The following is a 23299-nucleotide window of genomic DNA, read 5'->3' as shown; positions in this document are numbered from 1 at the left end:
AGTCAGTAGGAAATGATCTACTTCCCCAGAGTCAGATGAACTTATGGATAACATTTTTACGTCTCTGCATGCAGTTTGAAGGAAGTTGCCAATTAGAATTAGTGCAAATGCTAACTAACGTTAACGCAATGACTGGAACTCTATGGGAACAGCTAGCATGCTAGCTGTTCCTGTAGACCAGGGGTCTTCAACCTTTTCTTGCCAAGGGACAAAATAAATGAAAAACATGCCTCTAGCCTATTAACTAGAAAGGTAACTCCAAAAACATTTTCCCCAAGAGCATCTGTTAGCCATGTGTTGGCAAATTAGGGCTGACCCCATTTAGTCGACAGGCTGTTGGTCGCCCAAGATTTTTTAGTCGAGCAGTGGCAAATATAAAAAACATGTATAGTGGGGCAAAAAAGTATTTAGTCAGCCACCAATTGTGCAAGTTCTCCCACCTAAAAAGATGAGAGGCCTGTAATTTTCATCATAGGTACACTTCAACTATGACAGACAAAATGAGAAAAGGAGGATTTAGGATTTTTAATGAATTTATTTGCAAATTATGGTGGAAAATAAGTATTTGGTCACCTGCAAACAAGCAAGATTTCTGGCTCTCACAGACCTGTAACTTCTTCTTGAAGAGGCTCCTCTGTCCTCCACTCGTTACCTGTATTAATGGCACCTGTTTGAACTTGTTATCAGTATAAAAGACACCTGTCCACAACCTCAAACAGTCACACTCCAAACTCCACTATGGCCAAGACCAAAGAGCTGTCAAAGGACACCAGAAACAAAACTGTAGACCTGCACCAGGCTGGGATAACTGAATCTGCAATAGGTAAGCAGCGTGGTTTGAAGAAATCAACTGTGGGAGCAATTATTAGGAAATGGAAGACATACAAGACCACTGATAATCTCCCTCGATCTGGGGCTCCACGCAAGATCTCACCCCGTGGGGTCAAAATGATCACAAGAACGGTGAGCAAAAATCCCAGAACCACACGGGGGGACCTAGTGAATGACCTGTAGGGAGCTGGGACCAAAGTAACAAAGCCTACCATCAGTAACACACTACGCCGCCAGGGACTCAAATCCTGCAGTGCCAGACGTGTCCCCCTGCTTAAGCCAGTACATGTCCAGGCCCGTCTGAAGTTTGCTAGAGAGCATTTGGATGATCCAGAAGAAGATTGGGAGAATGTCATATGGTCAGATGAAACCAAAATATAACTTTTTGGTAAAAACTCAACTCGTCGTGTTTGGAGGACAAAGATCGCTGAGTTGCATCCAAAGAACACCATACCTACTGTGAAGCATGGGGGTGGAAACATCATGCTTTGGGGCTGTTTTTCTGCAAAGGGACCAGGACGACTGATCCGTGTAAAGGAAAGAATGAATAGGGCCATGTATCGTGAGATTTTGAGTGAAAACCTCCTTCCATCAGCAAGGGCATTGAAGATGAAACATGGCTGAAACAATGATCCCAAAAACACCGCCCGGGCAACTAAGGAGTGGCTTCGTAAGAAGCATTTCAAGGTCCTGGAGTGGCCTAGCCAGTCTCCAGATCTCAACCCCATAGAAAATCTTTGGAGGGAGTTGAAAGTCAGTGTTGCCCAGCAACAGCAGGAATGGGCCAAAATACCAGCAACAGTGTGTGAAAACCTTGTGAAGACTTACAGAAAACGTTTGACCTCTGTCATTGCCAACAAAGGGTATATAACAAAGTATTGAGATAAACTTTTGTTATTGACCAAATACTTACTTTCCACCATAAGTTGCAAATAAATTCATTAAAAATCCTACAATGTGATTTCTGGATTATTTTCCCTCATTTTGTCTGTCATAGTTGAAGTGTACCTATGATGAAAATTACAGGCCTCTCTCATCTTTTTAAGTGGGAGAACTTGCACAATTGGTGGCTGACTAAATACTTTTTTGCCCCACTGTATATATGGCACACGAGACACCTGTCTGATGCACGCCTGTCTCAGTGGACTAATCCATTGCTGAGGCCGAGGGGATGGCACACCAGTAGTCCATTCACAGTTACATCCCATAATTTCTAATCTACAATGTTTGTTGCTGTAATTTCAATATATTATTATTACAGTCTTGTCATCATTGGAGTGGAGCATCATTGGAGCATTGCGGCTTGGCTGGGTCATGTTTCGGCGGACGCTCTACCCGTCGCCTCTTCCGAGTCCATAGGGCTGTTGCAGCGATGGGACAAGACTAACTACCAATTCAATATCACGAAATTGGGCACAAAAAGGGGTGGGAGGCCCCGGTGCACAACTGAGCAAGAGGACAAGAATGTCTAGTTTGAGAAAGACGCCTCACAAGTCCTCAACTGGCAGCTTCATTAAATAGTACGCGCAAAAAAAAGTCTCAGCATTCCGGAGTCACCTCTTCACTGTTAACATTGAGGCTGGTGTTTTGCGGGTACTATTTAATGAAACAGCCAGTTGAGGACTTGTGAGGCATCTGTTTATGAAACTAGACACTAATGTACTTGTCCTCTTGCTCAGTTGTGCAATGGGGCCTCCCACTCCTCTTTCTATTCTGGTTAGAGCCAGTTTGTGCTATTCTGTGAAGGGAGTAGTACACAGTATTGTACGAGATCTTCAGTTTCTTGGCAATTTTTCACATGGAATTGCCTTCATTTCTCAGAACACGAATACTGAGTTTCAGAAGAAAGTTTTTTGTTTCTGGACATTTTGAGCCTGTAATCGAACCCACAAATGCTGATGCTCCAGATACTCAACTAGTCTAAAGAAGGCCAGTTTAATTGCTTCTTTAAATCAGCACACATTTTCAGCTGTGCTAACATAATTGCAAAAGGGTTTTCTAATGATTAATTTGCCTTTTTAAAATTATAAACTTGGATTAGCTTACACAACGTGCCATTGGAACACAGGAGTACTGATTGGTGATTGGTACTGATAATGGGCCTCTGTACGCCTACGTAGATATTCCATTTAAAAACAATATGCCGTTTCCAGCTACACCAATTACACCATTTTATTTTACCTTTATTTAACTAGGCAAGAACAAATTCTTATTTTCAATGACTGTTCAGGGGCAGAACGACAGATTTGTACCTTGTCAGCTCGGGGATTCGAACCTGCAACCTTTCGGTTACTAGTCCAATGCTCTAACCACTAGGCTACCCTGCCGCCCAATTAACAAAGTCTACAAAGTCTACACTGTATTTCTGATCAATTTGATGTTATTTTAATGGACATAAAAAATGTGCTTTTCTTTCAAAATCAAGGACATTTCTAAGTGACCCCAAACTTTTGAACAGTACTGTATATTATGCATTTTTTAAGTGGGATGTAATATTCATGTGTCAACATTTTTTTTCCGGACCCCCAGCAGTACCTCCGATTGAAAAAACCTTGCTGTAGACTTCCAGTCACTGCGCTAACACCAGTTAGCATTGTTTTGAGAAACTTCCTTCATACTGGACACATTGACAAAAATGGTATCCGCAAGTTAATCTGACTCTGGGGAGGTAGATAAAGGGCTTCATTGCCAAAATATCAAACTGTCCCTTTTATTGTTTTCCTTTTTCATTTGCGGGTTTGTAGATTGGTACAGTACAATAGGTTTGTGTTCATTAGGGCATGAGCCAGAAAGCAATTTGAAACATTTTACAACGGAAAATCAAAATGAGCGACCTCCAGGCAGTCCCTCCCTGTTTGTCGGTTTTCTTCCATTTGATGCCTAATGAACACAACCCAGGTACGTGTCAGAGGACTGCTCCTGGTGGTCCCTCCCTGTTTGTCGGTTTGCTTCCGTTTGATGCCTAATGAACACAACCCAGGTACGTGTCAGAGGACTGCTCCAGGTGGTCCCTCCCTGTTTCAGTCGGTTTTCTAACATTTGATGCCTAATGAACACAACCCAAGTATGTGTCAGAGGACTGCTCCAGGTGGTCCATACCCTCGTCCATGTCTTTGGAGAAGCGGTTGAGGATCCGTCCAGTGGGCGTGGTGTCAAAGAACTTCATGGGGCTGCGGAGAATCTTCCTGAAGAGCTCCTCGTGCAGCCTGGACGAAGCTTGTAAAGTGCCCTGAGGGTACAATAATAGTAGTCATTCCATTTTGGGATTTTTAAAGCGACACTTTTTCTATATCACATAGCTCAAATGTTTTAGACAGATGTGACCATACTCCACTGAACAGAAATAGAAACGTAGCATGTAAAGTGTTGGTCTCATGTTTCACGAGCTGAAATAAAAGATTCTAGAAATGTTCCATACGCACAAAAAGCTTATTTCTCTCAAATTTTGTGCACAAAATTGTTTACATTACATTAAATAAAGGTAAAATGAATATCCCTGTTTGTGAGAATGTATTATTTGCCAAGACAATCCATCCACCTTACAGGTGTGGCATATCAAGAAGCTGATTACAAAGGTGTGTACCTTGTGCTTGGGACAATAAAAGACCACTCTAAAATGTGCAGTTTTGTCACACAACCCAATGTCACAGATGTCTCATGTTTTGAGGGAGTGTGCAATTGGTATGCTGACTGCAGGAATTTCCACCAGAGCTGTTGCCAGATAATGTTAATTTCTCTACCATAAGACGCCTTCGTCATTTTAGAGAATTTGGCAGTACGTCCAACCGCCCTCAGAACCACAGATCACGTGTATGGTGTCGTGTAGGCAAGTGGTTTGCTGATGTCAACGTTGTGAACAGAGTGGCCAATGATGGGGTTATGGCATGGGCTGGCATAAGCTACAGACGATTAACATAATTGCATTTCATCAATGGCAATTTGAATGCAGAGATACCGTGACGAGATCCTGAGGCCCATTGTTGTGCCATTCATCCTCCATCACATGTTTCAGCATGATAATACACGGCCCTGTGTCGCAAGAATCTGTACACAATTCCTGGAAGCTGAAAATATCCCCGTTCTTGGCCTGCATACTGACCTGACATGTCACAAAATGAACATGTTTGGGATGCTCTGGATCAAAGTGTACAATAGTGTGTTCCAGTTCCCGTTAAAATCCAGCAACTTCGCACAGCCATTGAAGAGTGGGACAACATTCCACAGACCAACATCAACAGCCTGATCAACTCTATGTGAAGGATATGCTGCATGAGGCAAATGGTGGTCACACCAGATACTGACTGGTTTTCTGATCCATGCCCCTACCTTTAAAAACAACAACAACAGATGCATATTATGCCCAGTCATGTGAAATCTATAGGTGATAAGGGCCTAATGAATTTATTTAAATTGACTGATTTCCTTAAATGAACTGTAACTCAATAAAATCTTTGAAATTGTTGCATGTTGCATTTATATTTTTGATCAGTGTACATTATACATGATCTATTTTAGTGAAGTAGTTTAGTTTACTAAGATTCATCCATCAGTCCTTTGGCATAGTCTCTCTGGGGTTAACACAAACACACAATACAATACCAGACATAACAAGCACAACAAAACCAAATCAAATTTGATTTGTCACATTCACCTCACAGTGAAATTATTATCTGATCCTTTACCTTGACAAATATGATGCCGCGCAGAAGTTTGAGCAGCAGCATGACACCCATAGACGAGGCGTAGACTCCAGCGTAGTGCTGCATCAGGGGGTTGTCCCTCATGCTTTCGCTCACCACCGAACTGTTCCCCACCAACACTGTGGTATTCTACACACACACACAGGACAGCATATTCAATACTCAGATAAGGGAGTATTCTGGGGGGTGGTTGATGGTTCAAATCCCAGGTCAATCAATAAAGGTGGGAGTTGACCTGGCGACAAGCAGGCTTTTTTTGGTTACTTTTTACCCCGTTTTTCTCCCCAATTTCGTGATAACCAATTGGTAGTTGCAGTCTTGTCCCATCGCTGCAACTCCCGGGACTCGGGAGAGGCGAAGGTCAAGAGCCATGTGTCCTCCAAAACACGACCCTGCCAAGCCACACTGCTTCTTGACACACTGCTCGCTTAATCCGGAAGACAGCCGCACCAATGTGTCGGAGAAAACACTGTACAACTGGCGACCATGTCAGTGTGCATGCGCCCAGGGGTTGCACAGGGGTTGCTCGTGCGCAATGGGACAAGGACACCCCGGCCAGCCAAACCCTCCCCTAACCTGGTATCTTCTGCTGTTGGGCCTATGAAAGGCCCCTAACCCCTAAAAGCACTGAATGACAAATGGTTAGAGGAGCATCTGGAAAAGCATTATATGAAACAAATGAATTGTTCTAACAGCCTCTCTCTCTGGCAGGTGAATGCATGGGGGAGCGGCTCTGGTAGAGGCCTTGGGAAGTCCTTGGAAGAGCAGTTTGTCTACTGACCCTTAAGTTGCCCATCCAGCGAGCTGTTATTCAGTTCAAAGGGCAAGGTAAACAGTCTGTCTCCTCAGAGAGTGATGGAGTGCTGCATCAGATGACCTGGCCTCCACAATCACCCGACGTCAACCCAAATGAGATGGTTTGGGATGAGTTGGACCGCAGAGTGAAGGAAAAGCAGCCAACAACCGCTCAGCATATGTGGGAACTCATATGTGGAAAAGCATTCCAGGTGAAGCTGGTTGAGAATGCCAAGAGTGTGCAAAGCTGTCAAAGGCAAAGGGTGGCTACTTTGAAGAATCTCAAATATATTTTGATTTGTTTCACACTTTTTTGGTTACTACATGATTCCATATGTGTTATTTCATAGTTTTGATGTCTCCACTATTATTCTACAATGTAGAAAATAGTAAAAATGAAAAAATACCCTGGACTGAGTAGGTGTGTCCAAACTTTTGACTGGTGGTGTACACAGATAAGAATATACTACACCTAACCCCCCAGCAACACCGCGCACACACATAGTCAATGATCAAGGTCAAATTTACACATTCAATATTTAAGTATACCGCTCCCCTTACACCTGCTCTCACCACTGATTAGTTGAGCAGCTTATGTCCATATCTCACTCACACACCAACACTAGTGTGTGAGAACTGTCAGTTAATAGTGTTGGGGAGTTTAACGACTACTACTTCTGAGTTATTGTTGTTACAGTTTCTAACAAAGACAAGTTCAGTTTGTACTTTTCTGGTAGTTTTCCAGAATGTTCAACTTACCCCCCAAAAACGTTTAGGCCTAAACAAAGTCTAAACAACTAATCTCGGTAAGTAATCAGGCTCTCTCTTGAAGATAGAATTTGTGTTGACAAATCCACCTTGAAAGAGAATGGCACTTTCCAATTCTTAAAAAGGAATTCCAATGAATCTCCTAAGTTGACTGAATAGAAAAGGAATTGACCCACAACCAACGGCATTGGGTTTCACATCACTATCATATCTGCATATTGATTTAAAACGGACGGATCAAAGGCAACACCGTTGTAAACAATAAAGTTGATTTTCCAAATCAACACTTCTGTTTTTTTTAAATGTTCCAACTCAAATCAATGCCATTCACTTTCCAGTCAGATTTTCTACTCTCAAATCGAATTCTCTTCCAGAATCGACAACTACACTGAAATTACATTGACCCTCCCCCAACCCTGCCACTCGATGCAAACCCTGCCACCCAATGCCACCTGTGCCACTCACCCCGCTGCCCTGCTTGATCCAGTAGCTGAGCCACCAGTTGCTGAAGGCCGTGCTGCCCACGTTGAGGACGAAGAGGGCCAGGATTAGGAGGAAAGCCAGCGCTCCACCCGAGGCCTGGATGTAGACGCCGTACACAGACCAGGGAACTGAGCCCCGCCCACGCTCCTCCACCTGCATCAGCTGGCCTGGGGGACAAGGAGGGAGGTTGAGTAAGAGGTTGCGCTGGGTGAAATCTCGTTCCCAGACACTTCCGTCCACCTTGCAGCTGGGGACGAGGTTATGGTGGGTGACATTTTCTAATTGAAGCTGAGGACAGGAAGCCAATTAAAACATTTGAGATACAGCCCCACACATCCCTGAAGCACGAGCACACACACAGCAGTAGTCTGCATGCATGCACACATATGAACGCACACACTCTGTGGCTAGTACAATGGTTCCGTACCGTTGTCTTTGCTAACAGGCTTGTCCTTCTTTACAGATCCAGACTTTGTGTTCTCTGGGGGTTTCTTTAAGGAGTTCCCAGACTTGTTAGTTGGCACCTTTTGAGGAACAATGACATGTTACAAGTAACATGAACCACAATTCAACCACAATACAGACCACACTCAATATACACTGCTCAAAAAAAATAAAGGGAACACTAAAATAACACATCCTAGATCTGAATGAATGAAATATTCTTATTAAATACTTTTTTCTTTACACAGTTGAATGTGCTGACAACAAAATCACACAAAAATTATCAATGGAAATCAAATTTATCAACCCATGGAGGTTTGGATTTGGAGTCACACTCAAAATTAAAGTGGAAAATCACACTACAGGCTGATCCAACTTTGATGTAATGTCCTTAAAACAAGTCAAAATGAGGCTCAGTAGTGTGTGTGGCATCCACGTGCCTGTATGACCTCCCTACAACGCCTGGGCATGCTCCTGATGAGGTGACGGATGGTCTCCTGAGGGATTTCCTCCCAGACCTGGACTAAAGCATCCGCCAACTCCTGGACAGTCTGTGGTGCAACGTGGCGTTGGTGGATGGAGCGAGACATGATGTCCCAGATGTGCTCAATTGGATTCAGGTCTGGGGAAAAGGCGGGCCAGTCCATAGCATAAATGCCTTCCTCTTGCAGGAACTGCTGACACACTCCAGCCACATGAGGTCTAGCATTGTCTTGCATTAGGAGGAACCCAGGGCCAATCGCACCAGCATATGGTCTAACAAGGGGTCTGAGGATCTCATCTCGGTACCTAATGGCAGTCAGGCTACCTCTGGCGAGCACATGGAGGGCTGTGCGGCCCCCCAAAGAAATGCCACCCCACACCATGACTGACCCACCGCCAAACCGGTCATGCTGGAGGATGTTGCAGGCAGCAGAACGTTCTCCACGGCGTCTCCAGACTCTGTCACATGTGCTCAGTGTGAACCTGCTTTCATCTGTGAAGAGCACAGCGCGCCAGTGGCGAATTTGCCGATCTTGGTGTTCTCTGGCAAATGTCAAACGTCCTGCACGGTGTTGGGCTGTAAGCACAACCCCCACGTGTCGACGTCGGGCCCTCATACCACCCTCATGGAGTCTGTTTCTGACCGTTTGAGCAGACACATGCACATTTGTGGCCTGCTGGAGGTCATTTTGCAGGGCTCTGGCAGTGCTCCTCCTTGGCGGAGGTAGCGGTCCTGCTGCTGGGTTGTTGCCCTCCTACGGCCTCCTCCACGTCTCCTGATGTACTGGCCTGTCTCCTGGTAGCGCCTCCATGCTCTGGACACTACGCTGACAGCAAACCTTCTTGCCACAGCTCGCATTGATGTGCCATCCTGGATGAGCTGCACTACCTGAGCCACTTGTGTGGGTTGTAGACTCCGTCTCATGCTACCACTAGAGTGAAAGCACCGCCAGCATTCAAAAGTGTCCAAAACATCAGCCAGGAAGCATAGGAACTGAGACGTGGTCTGTGGTCACCACCTGCAGAACCACTCCTTTATTGGGGGTGTCTTGCTAATTGCCTATAATTTCCACCTGTTGTCTATTCCATTTGCACAACAGCATGTGACATTTATTGTCAATCAGTGTTGCTTCCTAAGTGGACAGTTGATTTCACAGAAGTGTGATTGACTTGGAGTTACATTGTGTTGTTTAAGTGTTCCCTTTATTTGTTGAGCAGTGTACATGACATATGCAAACTAAATTTAAACAAGACATCTGTGGTGGACATTTTTTTTTTGCATAACAGTCTATGCACACACACACACACACACACACACACACACACACACGGTCCCTCTCACCTCCACGAAGGGCGTCTCTCCCAGCTGTAGGTTGTTGAACATGGCTGCGTAGTCTCTATTGAGACGCATCAGATCCTCGTGGCTGCCCTGCTCCGTGATGCTGCCCTCCCTCATGAAGATGACATCATCGCAGTCCACCAGGTACTACACATACAGACGGAGATTTAATTCCCGCACCCTGAACGTCATAAGTGAAGGTGGGGCCCAACCTATCCATGAGAGAAGTCCTAACAAGCAATTATATATATACAGTGGGGAGAACAAGTGCCGATTTTGCAGGTTTTCCTACTTACAAAGCATGTAGAGGTCTGTAATTTTTTATCACAGCTACACTTCAACAGTGAGAGACGGAATCTAAAACAAAAATCCAGAAAATCACATTGTATGATTTTTAAGTAATTAATTTGCATTTCATTGCATGACATTAGTATTTGATACATCAGAAAAGCAGAACTTAATATTTGGTACAGAAACTTTTGTTTGCAATTACAGAGATCATATGTTTCCTGTAGTTCTTGACCAGCTTTGCACACACTGCAGCAGGGATTTTGGCCCACTCCTCCATACAGACGTTCTCCAGATCCTTCAAGTTTCGGGGCGGTCGCTGGGCAATAAGGACTTTCAGCTCCCTCCAAAGATGTTCTATTGGGTTCAGGTCTGGAGACTGGTTAGGCCACTCCAGGACCTTGAGATGCTTCTTACGGAGCCACTCCTTAGTTACCCTGGCTGTGTGTTTCGGGTCGTTGTCATGCTGGAAGACTCAGCCACGACACATCTTCAATGCTCTTACTGTGGGAAGGTTGTTGGTCAAGATCTCGCGATACATGGCCCCATCCATCCTCCCCTTAATAAGGTGCAGTCGTCCTGTCCCCTTTGCAGAAAAACATCCACAAAGAATGTTTCCACCTCCATGCTTCACGGTTGGGATGGTGTTCTTGGGGTTGTACTCATCCTTCTTGTTCCTCCAAACACGGCGAGTGGAGTTTAGAATAAAAAAAGCTCTATTTTTGTCTCATCAGACCACATGACCTTCTCCCATTCCTCCTCTGGTTCATCCAGATGGTTTGGCAAACTTCAGATGGGTCTGGACATGCGCTGGCTTGAGCAAGGGGATGTTGCGTGCGCTGCAGGATTTTAATCCATGACGGCGTAGTGCATTACTAATGGTTTTCTTTGAGACTGTGGTCCCAGCTCTCTTCAGGTCATTGACCAGGTCCTGCTGTGTAGTTCTGGGCTGATCCCTCACCTTCCTCATGATCATTGATGCCCCACGAGGTGTGAACTTGCATGGAGCCCAAGACCGAGGGTGATTGACCGTCATCTTGAACTTCTTCCATTTTCTAATAATTGCGCCAACAGTTGTTGCCTTCTCACCAAGCTGCTTGCCTATTGTCCTGTAGCCCATCTCAGCCTTGTGCAGGGCTACAATTTTATCCCTGATGTCCTTACACAGCTCTCTGGTCTTGGCCATTGTGGAGAGGTTGGATTCTGTTTGATTGAGTGTGTGGACAGGTGTCTTTTATACAGGTAACAAGTTCAAACAGGTGCAGTTAATACAGGTAATGAGGGATTCTTAAAGAAAAACTAACATGTTTGTGCGAGCCAGAATTCTTACCGGTTGGTAGGTGATCTAATACTTATGTCATGCAATAAAATGCTAATTAATTACTTAAAAGTCATACAATGTGATTTTCTGGATTTTTGTTTTAGATTCCGTCTGTCACAATTGAAGTGTACCTATGACAAAAATGACAGACCTCTACATGCTTTGTAAGTAGGAAAAGCTGCAAAATCGGCAGTGTATCAAATACTTGTTCTTCCCACTGTATATCTTATGTAGTGCTTTGCAAACAATATGAAATGTATTAAGTATTCACCTGCAGCTGGTGAGTGACGAAGACGATGGTCTTGTGGCGGAGCTGCTTCTTGATGGCGTTGTTGAAGATGTGGTTGCCCACGTGGGCATCCAGTGCACTGAGCGGGTCGTCCAGGATGTAGATGGCTCGGTCACTGTACAGGGCACGCGCCAGGCTGATCCGCTGGCGTTGCCCGCCACTAAGGTTGGCGCCACGCTCTCCGATCTGAGGAGACATAACGGACTCATTGATCGGTTACTATAATAACAATACATATGAAGGTGCAGGGGTGGATTGGCCATCTGGCAATTGAGGCAAATGCCAGATGGGCTGGGGCATTTTTCAGTTGGGTAGGCTGGTTAAAAATGGACAAACACCGCCTGACGAGTGGCGCAGCAGTCTAAGGCACTGCATTGCAGTACTAGAAGCATCCCTACAGATCCGGGTTCGATCCCGGGCTGTGTCGCAGCCGGCCATGACCGGGATACCCATGAGGCGGCGCACAATTAGCCCAGCGTCATCTGGGTTAGGGGAGGATTTTCCCGGCTGGGATGTACTTGTCCCATCGCACTCTAGCAACTCCTTGTGGCTGCCGGGCCGCTTGCACACAGACCTCAGTCGCCAGTTGTATGGTGTTTCCTACGACACATTGGTGCGGCTGGCTTCCGGGTTAAGCAAGCAGTGTGTCAAGATCTGTTTTCCAATTTGTTGCTCAATTTCTCTGTTATACTAATCTATAATGAGCCTTCGGCTGATCAGTAGACAACACCCAGCCCACCTACCAAGATGGGCCGTTCCGGTCTTCTGATAGGCTGAGCTCACACAAAGTAAATTTCAAAGTCAAACATGGCATCAGCAAAAAGACCTGCTCCGATTAAACAGCATGATCATTACACAGGTGCACTTTGTGCTGGGGACAATAAAAGGCCACTCTAAAATGTGCAAATGCCATAGATGTTTTAAGGGAGTGTGCAATTGGCATGCTGACTGCAGGAACAACAGAGCTGTTGGCAGAGAATTGGATGTTAATTTCTCTGCCATAAGCCGCCTTCAACACCATCTTAGAGAATTTGGCAGTAAGTATAACTGACCTCAGAACCGTCTTGTGGTCAAGCGGATTGCTGATGTCAACATTATGATCAGAGTGCCCCATGGTGGAGGTGGGGTTATGGTATGGGCAAGCATAAGCTATGGACAACGAACACAAATGCATTTTATCAATAGCAATTTGAATGCACAGAGATACGGTGACGAGATACTGAGGCCATTTGTCCATGTCGCAAGGATCTGTACAGAATTCCTGTAAGGTGAAAACGGCACAGTTCTTCCATGGCCTGCATACTCAAGACATGTCATCCATTAGGCATGTTAGGGATGCTCTGGATCGAAGTGTATGACAGCGTGTTACAATTCCCGACAATATCTAGCAACTTCGTACAACCATTGAAGAGGAGTGGTACACCATTCCACAATCAACAACAGCCTGATCAACTCTATGTGAAGGAGATGTCACGATGTCATGAGCTCGACACATCTTGGTCACACCAGACAACTCGTTTTCTGATCCATGCAGTGGTGTAAAGTACTTAAGTAAAAATACTTGAAAGCACTACTTACGTAGTTTTTTGGGGTAATCTGTACTTGACTTAACTATTAATATTTTTGACAACTTTTACTCTTAATTTTCTTCAGGAATGCGGTGACGTATGTACTTTTTACTCCATACATTTTCCCCGGACACCCAAAAGTGTCAGGACAGGAATTATGGAATTATGGCTTATCAGGACAGGAAAATGGTCTAATTCACACACTTATCAAGAGACCATCCCTGGTCATCCCAACTGCCTCTGTTCTAGCAGACTCACTAAACATATTCTTCATTTGTAAATTATGTCCGAGTTGGAGCGTGCCCCTGGATATCCGTACATAAATAAATAAATAAATAATTAACTAGAAAATGTGGCCATCTGCTTTGCTTAATAGAAGGAATTTGAAATGATTTATACTTTTGATTTGTACTTGATTTGATTTGTACTTTTGATACTTCTTAAGTACATTTTAGCAATTCATTTACTTTTGATACTTAAGTATATTTAGAACCAAATTATTTTAGACTTTTACTCAGGTAGTATTTTACTGGGTGACTCACTTTTACTGGAGTAATTTTTCTATTAAGGTATCTTTACTTTTGACAATAGAGTACTTTTTCACCACTGGATCCATGCCCCTACCTTTTTGTTAAAGGTATCTGTGACCAACAGATGCATATCTGTATTCCCAGTCATGTGAAATCCATAATTTAGAGCCTAATTCATTAATTTCAATTGGTTGATTTTCTTGTATGAACTGTAACTCAGTCAAATCTTTGAAATTGTTGCAAGTTGCATTTATATTTTTGTTCAGTATAAAAAAGGAAATAGTAACACAATAAAATAACAATAAGGAGGCTATATACAAGGAGTTGTGGTACCGAGTCAATGTGCAGGTGTACAAGGTAGTTGAGGTAATATGTACATGTAGGTAGGGGTAAAAGTGACTAGGCAATCAGGATAGATAATGAACAGAGTGGCAGCAGCATATGGGAAGAGTGTGAAAGAGTGAATGTGTGTGGAGTCAATATAGATGTGTGTGTTTTGTGTTTGCTGCCTGCGTAAGTAGGGTTGTCTTGGGTCTGAGTGTAGGTTATATGTGTATGGGGGGTGAGTTGGCAGCGCGTGCAGTGATGTGGGCTGTTGTGGATAAAATGCCAGGGCCAGATTCTTGTCCCACTCCGCCCTTATGAAGGTGCTCCAGTTGAAGATAATATTACATCCTTTAAAAACAATATTGAGTACAGCCAACATCCCTGACTAGCAACTACCTTGATTGAATCACCTGTTGCTCAATTGTGTTCCATATAAATGCTGTTTAAATGTTGAACCTACACACTGAACACTGTTAAGCCAAAACTTATGTGTATGCTATCCTGATGCAGTGAAAAACAACACTTTGTGACATTTTTAAGTACGGACTAGGGCTGTTGCGGTGACAGTATTACCTCCACACCAGCCACATGAGTGCAGTAAAAATCCACGTGTCCATATCTAAATAGGCATACAGAGGCCCATTATCAGCAATCATCACTCCTCTGTTCCAATGGCACCTTGTGTAAGCTAATCCAAGTTTATCATTTTAAAAAGGCTAATTGATCATTAGAAAACCCTTTTGCAATTATGTTAGCACAGCTGAAAACTTCTGATTAAAGAAGCAATAAAACTGGCCTCCTTTAGACAAGTTGAGTATCTGGAGCATCAGCATTTGTGGGTACGATTACATGCTCAGAATGGCCAGAAACAAAGACCTTTCTTCTGAAACTCAGTAGTCTATTCTTGTTCTGAGAAATTAAGGCTATTCCATGCGAGAAATTGCCAAGAAACTGAAGCTCTCGTACAACGCTGTGTACTACTCCCTTCACAGAACAGAACAGAACAGAGGAGTGGGAGGCCCCGGTGCACAACTGAGCAAGAGGACAAGTACATTAGTGTCTAGTTTGAGAAACAGATGCCTCACAAGTCCTCAACTGGCAGCTTCATTAAATAGTACCCACAAAACACCAGTATCAACGTCAATAGTGAAGAGGCGACTCTGGGATGCCGGCTGTTATGTTCTGTTAATTACTGATGTCCCCTTTAAGGAAGAACCACCTCGTCATGCGCAGTGTTGTTCTATGTTATTCTGGTACTTACTCATTCTAGAAAATGTGAAGCTCCAGTTCAATTTCTTGTATTCAGAGTCTTTCTTATTATATAAATAAGTAATAAGAGCTAAGACACTACAATGGCGACGAGGATGATTACCTGCAGTGTGCATCACAAATGCAGATGGAGCTCATAGAAAGAGAGGAAAATGGCCTCCCGGGTGGCGCAGTGGTCCAGGGCACTGCATCGCAGCACTAGCTGTGCCACCAGAGACTCTGGGTTCGCGCCCAGGCTCTGTCGCAGCCGGCCGGGACCGGGAGGTCCGTGGGGCGAAGCACAATTGGCCTAGCGTCGTCTGGGTTAGGGAGGGTTTGGCCGGTAGGGATATCCTCGTCTCATCGCGCACTAGCGACTCCTGTGGCGGGCCAGGCACAGTGCACGCTAACCAAGGTCGCCAGGTGCACGGTGTTTCCTCCGACACATTGGTGCGGCTGGCTTCCGGGTTGGATGCTCGCTGTGTTAAGAAGCAGGGAGGGTGTTAGTACATATGTAGCAGAGTTGAAGATGAATATGGTATAATGGAGTTATACTGCGCGAACACAGTGACTTCTTCCAGCAGTAGCATAATATGGGTGACACTAGATATCGAAGGCAAACCCCTCAAAAATGGAGCTGGACACAGGATCTGCAGTGTCTATAATTTTCACTACTGTCTACAATGAGCACTTCAAGGCTATCAAGCTGAAGAACACAAATGTGTTGCTGAAGACCTACTCAGGAGAGAGATTGAGCCCAATGGGGGCGTTGCAGGTCAGAGTGAGTTATGGGGAGCAAACAGTTACAGCTGTACGTGGTGCCTGGAACTGGCCCCCCATTATTTGGCAGGGAATGGCTTTCAAAAATAAAGCTACACTGGTGTGACTTGAAAATGCTCCACACGTTCCAGTCCAAAGAGAAAGCCACAGACCTAACACTGAAACAGTTTTCAGTGATCAGATGGGAACAGTAAAAGGCTTCACAGCAAAATTCTGCAAAGCCAGATCTGTTCCATACTCCCTGAGCCCAAAGGTGGAAGCGGAAATCGATCGCTTGCAGGATACAGGGATCCTGACGAAAGTGGACAGAAGCGAATGGGCCACACCCATAGTTCCTATTGTGAAGAAAGACGGGTCTGTTAGAATGTGTGGGGAATTCAAGGTAACTGTGAATTCAATTTTGTATGTGGACCAATACACCCTGCCACGTCTGGATGACATCTTTGCTGCACTAACTGGTGGGAAACACTTCAGTAAAATCAATCTGAAACAGGCTTACCTGCAGCTACCGGTTGAAGAGAGCTCCAAACAGTACCTGACAATAAACACACACAAAGGTCTATACAGGTATAACCGCCTGGTTTTTGGCATTGCATAAACCCCAGCCATTTGGCACCGAACTATTGACCAGATTTTGCAAGGAATCCCAGGAACCCAGTGTATCCTGGATGACATGATCATAACAGGACGCACCGACAAAGAGCACCTGGCTAACCTAGAAGAGGTCCTGAAAAGACTGAAAGAGAATGGTCTACAGGCGAACTTACAGAAGTGTGAGTTCTTCAAAGACAAGATGGTCTTCTGTGGACATGAAATCGACCGCAATGGATTGCACAAAACACGGGACAAAATCGATGCAGTGGTACAGGCACCACAACCACAAAATATCACAGAAGTGAGATCTTTCACAGGACTGATCAATTACTACAGAAGATTCCTCCCAAACCTTTCAGCAGTACTCCAGCCTCTAAATCAGCTCCTGGAAAAGAATAGGACATGGTGGTGGACAGAACAGCGTGAAAATGCATTTCTTGAGGCAAAACGGCTCATCACATCTGAACAGGTCCTGATGCATTACGACCCTGAACTGCCAGTGAAGTTGGCTTGTGATGCATCCCCTTATGGCTTAGGGGCCGTCCTTTCACACACACTGAAAGATGGGTCAGAGGCCAGTTGCATTTGCGTCACGAACGTTGAATGATGCAGAGAAAAACTACTCACAAAGAGGCACTGGCGCTATTGTGGAGAGTCAAGAAATTCCATGCATACCTACAGTAGGGCAAAAAAGTATTTAGTCAGCCACCAATTGTGCAAGTTCTCCCACTTAAAAAGATGAGAGAGGCCTGTAATTTTCATCATAGGTACACTTAAACTATTACAGACAAAATGGGAAAAAAAATCCAGAAAATCACATTGTAGGATTTTTAATTAATTTATTTACAAATTATGGTGGAAAATAAGTATTTGGTCACCTACAAACAAGCAAGATGTCTTGCTCTCACAGACCTGTAACTTCTTCTTTAAGAGGCTCCTCTGTCCTCCACTCGTTACCTGTATTAATGGCACCTGTTTGAACTTATAGTATAAAAGACACCTGTCCACAACCTCAAACAGTCACACTCCAAACTCCACTATGGCCAAGACCAAAGAGCTGTCAAAGGACACCCGAAACAAAATTGTAGACCTGCACCAGGCTGGGAAGACTGAATCTGCAATAGGTAAGCAGCTTGGTTTGAAGAAATCAACTGTGGGAGCAATTATTAGGAAATGGAAGACATACAAGACCACTGATAATCTCCCTCGATCTGGGGCTCCACGCAAGATCTCACTCCGTGGGGTCAAAATGATCACAAGAACGGTGAGCAAAAATCCCATAACCACACGGGGGGACCTAGTGAATGACCTGCAGAGAGCTGGGACCAAAGTAACAAAGCCTACCATCAGTAACACACTACGCCAGGGACTCAAATCCTGCAGTGCCAGACGTGTCCCCCTGCTTAAGCCAGTACATGTCCAGGCCCGTCTGAAGTTTGCTAGAGAGCATTTGGATGATCCAGAAGAAGATTGGGAGAATGTCATATGGTCAGATGAAACCACCGCCCGGGCAACGAAGGAGTGGCTTCGTAAGAAGCATTTCAAGGTCCTGGAGTGGCCTAGCCAGTCTCCAGATCTCAACCCCATAGAAAATCTTTGGAGGGAGTTGAAAGTCTGTGTTGCCCAGCAACAGCCCCGAAACATCACTGCTCTAGAGGAGATCTGCATGGAGGAATGGGCCAAAATACCAGCAACAGTGTGTGAAAACCTTGCGAAGACTTACAGAAAACGTTTGACCTCTGTCATTGCCAACAAAGGGTATATAACAAAGTATTGAGATAAACTTTTGTTATTGACCAAATACTTATTTTCCACCATAATTTGCAAATAAATAAATTAAAAATCCGACAATGTGATTTTCTGGATTTTTTTCTCATTTTGTCTGTCATAGTTGAAGTGTACCCATGATGAAAATTACAGGCCTCTCATCTTTTTAAGTGGGAGAACTTGCACAATTGGTGGCTGACTAAATACTTTTTTGCCCCACTGTGTATGGCAAGCGTTTCACACTGGTTACGAATCACCAGCCGTTGCTTTCCATTTTCAGTCCAAAGAAAAGCATTCCGGCATTGACAGCAGCCAGGTTACAGCGATACGCCTTGTTCCTTGCCAGTCATATGTATGACATTGAGTTTAAGCCGTCATCCCTCCACAGAAATGCAGATGGATTATCCAGACCGGCGTGTACAAGAGAAAGACAAAGGAGTGTGGATGCAGTGGACATTTTCCATACCGCTCAGCTCGAGGCACTACCGGTCACAAGCACAGTTATCAAACTGTACACTTGTCAAAAGTGTACATCTACACCATGTCAGGATGGCCAGCTACTGGCAGAAAGGAGCTGACTCCGTATTTCCAGCGGAGAAACAAAATTACAACGTACCAAGGATGTTTGATGTGGGGAATGAGAGTCATAATACCCCAGAAATGCCAACATCAGGTTTTGCAGCAACTACATGAAGGTCATGTTGAAATTGTCAAAATGAAGCTGCTCGCGAGGAGCCACTTCTGGTGGCCAGGTCTGGATCAACAGATAGAAAACATGGTGAAGAACTGTAGTGGATGTTTGGAAACCCTCCACATGCCTGCTCCTGTCCCAGTCCACCCATGGGAATGGCCCACAGAGCCATGGCAGAGAATTCATGTGGACTACGCTGGTCCCTTTGAAAAGCACATGTTTCTGGTTATAGTTGATGCCCATTCCAAATGGCCAGAGGTGTTTTGCACTGACTCCTCCACCTCAGCTCAGACGATAGAGTGTCTCAGAACAACGTTTGCACACTTCAGATTGCCGCTGCAGCTGGTAAGTGACAACGCGCAAGCTTTATTAAGTGACGAGTTTACAAGATTCATGTCAGTAAATGGAATCAAACACTCAACCTCAGCTCCGTACCACCCTGCCACCAATGGGTTGGCAGAACGCTTTGTGCAAACCCTAAAGTAAGGACTCCGTGCAGCAAAACGAGACGAAGGGACTTTGCAAACAAAACTGGCCAAGTTCCTGGCCTCCTACCGAAACACCCCACGACTAATGAAAGCCCAGCCGCACTGATGTTTGGGAGGCCTCTCCGCACACAGCTGCACATCATGAGGCCAAGATGCTCTCCGGTGGCCGGGAGCGCCATCTCCAAACAGAACAGGAAGTGATGTTGCGAGAATACAGAAGAGGGAAATGGACAAGAGGGACCGTACACACACAAACGGGACCCAGAACTTAGTGAGCCCAGACATAATGTGGCAGCGTCACATTAATCAAATGCATTCCACGGAAAACAGCACAACAATCTAGAGAGAACAGGCACAGAGAGCTCCTGAAAGTGACACACAAGGAACTGTAGAGGATGGAGGGGCAGTAGAGAGACCCCAGGCTGAACGAATGGAACATGTTGAAGAAGGTGCTGCTATAGCAGAAGCTATAATGGAACAAGCACACAATGAGGATGTTCAGGAGCCTCCAGACACTCCTAGGCGCTACCCAGAACGAAGGCACCGTCCACCAGACAGACTGGACTTATAAACAAACAAACAAAAACGAACTGTTCAAGTTCAAATCAAAAGATGCAAAATAACTACAACAAGTTCTGTTAAATGTTTCAGTTGTGGTTTGGTAAAAGTAACTCTGGTTGTATAAGAGAAGGAATGTTATGTTCTGTTAATTACTGATGTCCCCTTTAAGGATGGAGCACCCGTGGTCATGCGCAGTGTTGTTCTATGTTATTCTGCTACTAACTCGTTTTAGTAAATGTGAAGCTCCAGTTCAATTTCTTGTATTCAGAGTCTTTCTTATTATATAAATAAGTAATAAGAGCTAAGACACTACACCGGCCTTCTAGGCAGAGTTGCAAAGAAAAAGCCATATCTCTGGCCAATAAAAATAAAATATTAAAAATGGGAAAAAGAACAGACACTGGCCAGAGTAACTCTGCCTAGAAGGCCAGTTGCCTCTTTGGATAAATCAGGATACCAAGCATGATAAAAGCTTAAACATAGGTTTTAAATCAACTTGTGAATTGTATTGAATATACAAAGCTATGACCTCCCCCCCTATTTTATTGTAATGACATGAAAGACATTTGCAGATTATTATCAATGACTTATCAACAGTTGTTCCAGTGTAGGACATCCTCAATGGTGTCCTAGTTTATAGAAAGAAATCAAAACATATATATGGGTCTAAGTCATTCTAAGGTTTGTATCATTCACTAAAGTTGCCAAATAACTCTAAATCTAGCATATAGGACTTGTTTAAAATGATCATTTTTACACTCAACACAGCCACTTCATATGCATACTCGCTCCCAGAATGAGACAAATATCCTTTCTATTTTATTTAGCTGAGTTCAAGTATATTCTTCTTATTATAAAATCATATAATATAAAATAATGGCACGGGACTTATAAGTATATCCTATCTGCTAAATTAACTAGCCTACAGCATGGCACATAGCCAGACAACATACATTAAGGTCAACTCATATTCTGTTCTTCTAAAACACATTGTACTCATATCATGTTCCTTTAGATCTGCCTAAAATAAATAATGGATTTATTGTGATGGTTTATATTAAATGGATTTATTAGACTTTTTAAAAATATAGATGTTCCAAAAGGCCCTCGTTAGTGGCTTGTATGAGGCCTGAATGCGTGGAGGCCTGGAGATGCTAAACGTGTTGATATTAGTTAAACAATGAATTACTGTGATACCGACAGTCATTTGCATGACACCTACCGGCTGACAAAATGTCATGACCGCCACAACAGCCTTAGTACGGACTATGCCATTTTTTCTCATCTAGACAAAATAAAGCCCAAAGTAGTATTTCCATGGTGGATAAACAATTCATAATGCTCACCTCAGTCAGATCGGCGTTGGGCAGGATAGCCAGGTCAGGTCTCAGACAGCATGCACTCAGAACAGCCTGGAACCTGGAAAATACACAGTGGAATTATACTTCAGAGCTACATTGGGTAGTAGAGGAGCGCCTTAGAAATCACTATGTACATGAATCCAATCGATTCTCACAGTAGTATTATTCCTGTGGACTGTGTGCACCAGTGGTTAGTGCTGTGGACCCCAGTACCCATGTACAGGCAGCCTAGGCTACCAGTGTAGGCATGGGTTTGAATCTGACCCTCTGCCCTTTTGACTCGCAAACTCACCAAGCTTTCTGGTCTCCTCCTCACTGTCCTACTACCCCCCCCCCCCAAAAAAGCTCTAGTTTCATTCCGTTACCTTTCCTCCTCGTACTCTTTCCCAAAGAGGATGTTGTCCCTGAGCGTGGCATTGAGGATCCAGGCCTGCTGGGCCACATAGGCAAAGTCCCCGTTCACCGCCACCTTGCCCTCCAGCAGGGTCATCTAAAGGTCATAAAGGTCACAGGTCATCCGCCAATCACTCACTTGCTCCGCGGTGAAGTTTGCCCCTAAGTACAGATCTAGGATCAGCTTCCACTCCACTAATTTGAACCTTAATCATTAGTGGGACAAATGCAAAACTGACCCCAGATCAGCATCTAGGGGCAACTTCACCCTAAAACCATTCACACCCGGGGTTTGTAATTGAGTGAAGTGAAACGTTCAGATAGAAATGTGAACGATAGAGCCAACAATTCCTAAGTCTACCGGACAAGGCAATCTTGTGCTCTACATAACACAGTTACGTATATAACGTTCAGTAAAGTTGCACCCTCTCCAACAGGCCCCAGGGCATCATCCAGCTTCGTCAGCGGGTGTCTATAGAGTAAGGGAGGGCCACAGGGGCTGCAGTGTGTGCTTGTTATTAAATTGGTGTACTCATGGGCCAACAAGAGTTTACACCATATTTCTTACAACAGAGGGCCGTTGCTAAAACAGTACGTTTATCGTTTGCCGTTTGAGCAGAGCGCATATCACTTTATCAAGTTCTCTCAGACGTGAGCTGCACCGTCGGATTCTTAAACATAGAACCGGAGCGCTATTTTACGCTGAGCAGCTCGAGCCTCTCACGGAACTGTCCTGCTTACAGCCAGGTTTCATTTGAATGAATAGGGGCGCCTAAACGCTCTGCAAAAATGACACGTCCAGTGTAGCAGGCCTGTTAGACGTATCTTACCTGTCCAAGGATGGCAGAGATCAGAGAGGTCTTCCCACTGCCCACGCTTCCACAGATCCCAGTCAGCTTCCCCTGGAGACACAGGGTAGTATGGTGGATATTTGTGTTGTACAATGTGTTACCTCGAAATGACACAACGACAAGGTTCCAGTTTAACAAAGTGTACTATACCGTATGAACACACTACAAGGTAGCCATTCCACTCAAGGCTAGGTCCATTGACAACCAAACTTCCTGCGCAGGCGCACTCTTGACAGAGTGATAGCCCCGAATTAACAGAAATATAGGGATACTTAAAACATGAACTTAACACAATGTACACATTGGCAGTGAAAAGATGAATCGCAGTGCACAATAAAACTAACTCAAGTTTATGATGTTTTCTTACCCCTAGTTTTAGCCTATAAATAGAGGCCTGAA

At 44.4% G+C, this 23299-nt stretch overlaps 1 protein-coding gene across 6 annotated transcripts in view; it reads right to left on the bottom strand.

Annotated features, from left to right (window-relative positions):
- The window catches only part of abcc5 (ATP-binding cassette, sub-family C (CFTR/MRP), member 5), a 64046-nt gene that overhangs the window by 11621 nt on the left and 29126 nt on the right, over nucleotides 1-23299 (bottom strand). For all 6 annotated transcript variants that reach the window (XR_005040003.1, XR_005040004.1, XR_005040005.1 and 3 more), the window contains 9 exons: nucleotides 22880-22951; nucleotides 22022-22146; nucleotides 21642-21714; nucleotides 11724-11927; nucleotides 9847-9990; nucleotides 8005-8101; nucleotides 7560-7744; nucleotides 5514-5660; nucleotides 3931-4060 (listed from right to left, as the gene is read on the bottom strand). Coding sequence is in view for 2 of the 6 variants with exons in the window: in XM_036965103.1 (XP_036820998.1) it covers nucleotides 3931-4060; nucleotides 5514-5660; nucleotides 7560-7744; nucleotides 8005-8101; nucleotides 9847-9990; nucleotides 11724-11927; nucleotides 21642-21714; nucleotides 22022-22146; nucleotides 22880-22951 (1177 nt within the window). In the remaining 4 variants the exon portion in view is untranslated. The remainder of the gene's footprint in view (nucleotides 1-3930; nucleotides 4061-5513; nucleotides 5661-7559; nucleotides 7745-8004; nucleotides 8102-9846; nucleotides 9991-11723; nucleotides 11928-21641; nucleotides 21715-22021; nucleotides 22147-22879; nucleotides 22952-23299) is intronic.

The sequence above is a fragment of the Oncorhynchus mykiss genome, chromosome 27 (genome assembly GCF_013265735.2).
Source record: "Oncorhynchus mykiss isolate Arlee chromosome 27, USDA_OmykA_1.1, whole genome shotgun sequence".
Lineage (NCBI taxonomy): Eukaryota > Metazoa > Chordata > Actinopteri > Salmoniformes > Salmonidae > Oncorhynchus > Oncorhynchus mykiss.
This window is presented reverse-complemented; position numbering and strand designations above follow the sequence as displayed.